The 6,049-nt window shown below is 31.3% G+C and overlaps 1 protein-coding gene across 1 annotated transcript; it reads right to left on the bottom strand.

Moving 5' to 3' along the window:
• Positions 1-3,667: 3,667 nt before the first annotated feature.
• LOC127737113 (uncharacterized) lies at positions 3,668-5,704 on the bottom strand. The gene has a single exon (XM_052247646.1). It carries the CDS (start codon positions 5,702-5,704, stop codon positions 4,034-4,036), a length of 1,671 nt encoding a protein of 556 aa, XP_052103606.1. The 3' UTR covers positions 3,668-4,033.
• Positions 5,705-6,049: the final 345 nt, after the last annotated feature.

The following is a 6,049-nucleotide window of genomic DNA, read 5'->3' as shown; positions in this document are numbered from 1 at the left end:
TTTTCTTTTTTTTGGATTTGAGCGTTCTTGAAGGAAAAATTCAGAAAAAGGCTTTGGATACACGAAATTTAAGAATGATGATTTTTCCTTAACACAATGTTTTGATAGGACATTCAGCATATGTCTAAACGATTACTCCTCACAACCAAAGCACAATCTATGTATAGTTACTGATAAAACTAACCAAAAACTAACCACTTAGCTTTCTGAACCTCCAGTTTTCTTTTTCCATAAATTTCCAAAAAAATAAAAAATGAATGAGACAATGAACTGAACTTTGGTATCATACCCTATTTATATTTACACAGGGTACTACAATTAATAAATTAATGCAGGTCAAAACCATTGTAACCCGTCTCAGATAATACTGATCAGTTTTGTCCAGATTTGTTATATACTATATTAATATAACATATTTCCAAGATAAGTGATCTAGTGGAATGGTCAGGTTTGGATAAACAAAACAAACTTGTAGAGTTCTTATTAAAAACGGGATATCACATCCTAATTTTTACGGCAATATTGTCTATAAAGCCCGTAAATTTAAAAAAAGATCCGTGTAAACTAAATGGTCTTTTGAATAAACTTATTCGTAATGGTCATAATCATAAATTACTTGTTTAGAAAACGTTGAATTTTTTCGAATACTAAGGATGTTCTACCCTCGAATAGATTACCTTAGTTGTATTTGGCAAAACTTTTATGGACTTTCTGGTCCTCACTGCTCTGCAACTTTGTACAGTTATTTGGCCTTGTTAACTTTTTTTAAACGAGTGTCTCTGGCGCGAATGGCGTACAAAATTTCAATCCTGGTATCTTCGTGAGTTTTTTTTCCTTAAAAGTTACAAATTCAACACAGTAGTAAATGTTGTTTTTATTAGTGTTAACATTGATTTTGTTTTTGAAACATTAAAACATTACTTAATATTTATCATATATATATCGCTTTAAATGTACAGGTATGATAAATCGTGATCCTACATCCTGACGATACTGTTTACTTATATTTTGGCATTGCACAAAGTCATGCGTTTCTCAGACTGTTTATTGATGTCTTTTACACTACATCCGTTGGATTTGTAATGATGATACTTAAGTTTTAGAAAACATGATTTATTTATTAGTTGTAATTAGCTTTTGCAGTAACTGCGTGTACTCTTTATTTTGGTGCTTTGTGTCTTTCGTTTTTGTGCCTCTTACCGATCTTTTTAGTTAAGCCAATTGCAACTGATTTTAACTGTTTGTTCTTATGTTGGGCTGTAACACCACTGTCCAAGGTTCGGGGAGGGTTGAACCCTCACAAGTATGTTTAAACCCGCCATATTCTTTATGCGCCAGTCCCAAGTCAGGAACATGTTTTCAGTGGTTGTCATTGGTTCATGTCAGTCAATTTTTTTCTTCGTAAATTGTTTTGTTATAAATAAGGCCGTTAGTTTTCTCAGTTATATTGTTTCACATTTTTCATGTCGGGGCCTTTTACCGCCGACAATACGGTATGGGTTTTTCCCATTGCTGAAGGCCGTTCAGTCGCCTATAATTGCTTACATCCACTTCATTTGAACTTTGGTGGATAGTTGTCTCATTGGCAATCATACCACATTTTATATGTATATTGTCAAGAAGAATACTGTGAAGACTAATATTTCTATTAATTATTCTATTGTTGAATATTTTTAGAATAAGACTAATATTTCTATTAATTATTCTATTGTTCTATTGTTGAATAATTTTAGAATATTTCTCTGATAAACAGGCTGAATAAATTTTCATTGTTCAAAAATAGAATTAGATACCTAAACATGAATAGCAACAGTGATGTTTGTTATAGAATGATCTATGTATGTGTGTATTGTAAATGTGGATACTATAAAGAAAGTAAATTGGTAGGGTACGAGTTCAAATTTTAGTAAAAAATTTGATAAATTCTTAGAGTACATGTTTCTTGTTTAGTTAAAGTCTTACATTTATAAAACAATATTAAATTTTTTATCAGTCTTCATCTTCAAAAAGTCATATGAATTACTAAAAAATTGACAAACTTTCAAGAATAAAAAAAATATATTTAAACTCTGATAACAAATTGCTTTGGAGGAAATCCAAGCTTGCATCAAAATGAATATTTTGTTATTAAGGCTTCACTTATGTTTGATATAAACATACTCTTCTCTATATTAGACCAATAAGGTTAGTATTTTAACATTCTAGTTTACAAGGCGAATGTCTTCTGCAAAAATTCATGGTACTCATACATATTAATATATTTTAATTCAAGCAGACAAAAGTGTTTTTGTTTATTGTTCTAATTACCTCTTCCTGTGCTAAAAAGCAGAAAATTCTAATGGAAAATTCCTGTTTGACTTGGCTCTGCAATCCTACCCACAATTTCTTAAATGTCAATCAATCCCATTATTACCAGATCTTTTGGATAAAACAAGCAAAAATGTTTTTTTTTAGGTTATCTTGTAAATACAATGGATTGAATGAAACCTCTATACGTCAAAGTCAAGTGAACCAAACATAACAGTTCAACTTATCCGAGGTTCGAGTCATTTATTTCATAATCATGAGACAGAATAAACAGTAACTAGGAAGTATTTTTTTCACAACTGATAACCGTCTGATGTTTACAAAGATAAGTTAATATACTATACGGTAGAAGAGAGAAGCGAATGATACCAAAAGGATATTCAAACTCATAAGTCGAAAACAACTGACAATGCCATGGCGAAAAACGAAAAACGACGAAAAGACAAACAGTACACAAAATTCAAAAAAGAAAACTAAAGACTGAGCATTACAAGCCCCACCAAAAACCGGGGGTGATCTCATGTACTCCAGAAGGGTAAGCAGATCTTGCTGCACATGTGGCACCCGACGTGTTGCTCATGTAAGTACAAATCCGGTGATAAATCTTATTCCGTAGGTCACATTCGAGGAAAAGAGAACGGGATTGTGGTTACGATTGATTTCACTCCCATTAGCCTACTTTAATTCAGAAAATTTCATGAAAATATACAATCTCATTCCACTTATGTTATAGTATTTACTTGAATACGAATATTTGACATGAAAATTTTAAAAAAGTTGGAAATAATTAGTTTTCTGCACAAATTTCAGGCATTCTTTGACTTATGTGCTGATAATTATTATATAAATGGTGAGCAGTAGTTACTTTCATTATTCTCAATTAACAATGCATAGGCTCGCTAAAATGTATCAGCATTTGCGTATTTTAGACAAGATGCCATCTAATTATTCATCGAGATGACCTCCAAAGACTGCGGACGGTCATATAACCCAATATGAATATAAATATAAATAGAGAGCGAGCACGTGCAATCGGATTTCTGAAGCTCCGTTTGATTTTATGTTATTACTTTGACATATATGTAACTCCTCGTTGTACCTGTACTTTTTTTGTGGGCCGGATCAGTCAACAAAATGGTTATTCCTGGTCGCTTCCTTGTTTCAGTTTTCAATGTTGACATTCGTTTCTTGTTAATGAATGAGCCACGTGGTGAACACCTGCACAACCACTCATCTAAAGGTCAAATTGAAAAGTTGCATGAATACGGATTCAATTGAGTTGAATTATTGAGTTGTAAGTCAATAATACACCAGAGATGTGTTTTAGGTTATTTTGACGAAATTGAGCCAAACTGACTGCTAATAGCAAAATATAATTTCTTTATTCCGCTTTTATAAATGTTTGAAACAAAATAAAATATATTCCATTTTTTTGTCGAATTCGTAGCTAATGCCCCTTTAACTGATAGCTTGATTTCATCCACCATAAACGTTTAGATAATGTTAACCGTTGCACAATAATTGTATCGTTATGCTATCATTCATCCATTTGCCTAACAGTAACAATTACCGGTAATAAAGTTTTTACAAGTAATTTTTTTATATAACAAAATCTGTTTTATATTACTAGCAGTTGCAATTACTTCACTCTTCAAAAATAGAAAAGTTCTTCATAAAATGATACTGTCAACTTTGTTATCAGGATATGTAAAACCTGACATTTCTGTCAGAATCCAAAGAATTTCACAGGGCTGAGTATTGTTTTGTTTAGTTCCTCGCTACTTATCCATAAAGTCCCATTGTTATCAATTGTCATAACCCCTGGATCTCCCACTCCAATCATTGTTAAGTCTAAGATTGTCAGTAATCCCCCCTTTGTACTGAGGAAATGGAGAGCATGCTGGTTCTCGTCAGAAACTATGAAATTATAAGACCCTGTTGTCACAACTTCAATAGGAGTAAAAGGATGTTTATTTGAATTAATTAAGGAGTTTCCACTGTATTTCCATTGAATAATTGCATCTCGACTGATGAATACTACATCTCCTAAATAGCCTTTACTGTTAATACTATCAATGTAGCAGATAGCACCATCATTGGTTGTTGTACAGCATCGTACAACATCTCTTGTAAGTAGTTGTCTACCATGATTTTTATAGATCTGTATAATTTTCCCATTAAATCCCAATCTAATGATGACGGGTATGTCTGTTTTGTCTTTTACAGAGACACAGTTCATTCCTACAATAACGTCATTTTCTGAAACAGAGAGCGCAAAAGGCAAGCTAGGAGAAAGATTTTTGAAAACTTTCAATTTATCGTTAGAGGCCAAATGAATGATTTTTGAATAATCATCAGATGTAAAGAGAATGCCTTTATTCCAACATCTGATTTCAGTGAAGCCAGGGCCAGTTGTTAGTGCTTTAATGACTTTAACTCCTTCTTTCACCTGCAGTTGTTGAATTTTTCTAACTCCATCTGTGATCCAGATGTTACCATCCTTGTCACTTGTGATACTATTTATTTTCAATACGTCTAACATGTTTAGTTCATATTTTGCTTTTGTTTCAAAATGAATTTCAATTTCAATTGATTTAGAATTGGTCTGGATTTTATAATTAGGAACATAATGTAGTATTTTCATATCAAACGATTTTGAACTTGTTGTCTTAATCGACTCTAATTTTGAATGCATATTTCGTATAGCTTCAAGAAATTCTTCTGTATTTCGTGATTCGTATTTATTTTCTACTTGTTGTATAACTGTTTTGATATCTTTTTTATCTTCTAGAATTTCAAATTCTTTCGATGACATCAGTTCAGATTGTCTTTCTGTCTTATCTTTATGTTCTTTAAGTAACCTCAAACATTTTGACTGAACTTCCCTTGCTTGTTTTTCCTCCATTAATATATTTTGCTCTATTTCATGTGATTTTGCTTTCTCAATTTCTCCCATTAAATTTACATTTTCTATTAATTTTTCTATCTTAGATTTAGCTTGATCTTGAAGTATTTTCATTTCTTCAACTTTCTTTTGACAAACAGTTTGTATGTCTTCCATTAAATGAAGTTGATGAGTTTTTGCTATGCACATTGGGCAAACTAATAGTTCACACGTTAAGCAGTACATGCAGCACAGTTGTTTTCTATGATCTTTACATTTTACTGGTTTGAATTCAGAATTTGCTTTAGTTTCATCAATATGAGAATGAATGTCCTTCAAATCAACAATGTCATGGAGATCAGCATTCTTGAACTTTGCATGTATTTTATCTGTACATTTTTGGCACATATATAGATCACAGTTCATACATTTCACTTTTATTTTTGTTTCTACTTCACATAATCCACAAGCTAGAATATCCTGGGACCTTTGACCTGACCCAAAATGAGCCATGTTTTTCACTGATATATTCCTATTTTCATGCTTTATAATTCTTGATTATCAAGTTAAATAGTTTTAAAACAAGCAACTTCTATACGCTGTTCAAATAATCACTGTGTTTAAACATGTGATATAAATTATATCTTATCTTACTTTAAACTCATTCATAAAGAAAAATTGTGCAGTTTTGTAATACATATAAACATGATAATACTTGAAACTACTTGAATGTTAAAGTTTACATTCAACAAAATAAAGGTAATATAAACCCTACCAACTGACATACATTTCATAAGATCACATTCAAACTTTTAAAATTATTTTTTTAAAAGTTATTTTTCACTGATGTATTTAAAA

The sequence above is a fragment of the Mytilus californianus genome, unplaced genomic scaffold, assembly GCF_021869535.1.
Source record: "Mytilus californianus isolate M0D057914Y unplaced genomic scaffold, xbMytCali1.0.p SCAF_4, whole genome shotgun sequence".
NCBI classification, from domain to species: domain Eukaryota; kingdom Metazoa; phylum Mollusca; class Bivalvia; order Mytilida; family Mytilidae; genus Mytilus; species Mytilus californianus.
This window is presented reverse-complemented; position numbering and strand designations above follow the sequence as displayed.

Bases quoted from the DNA above. Each gene is read 5' to 3' on its own strand.
- LOC127737113 (XM_052247646.1), bottom strand. From the start codon at position 5,704: ATGGCTCATTTTGGGTCAGGTCAAAGGTCCCAGGATATTCTAGCTTGT.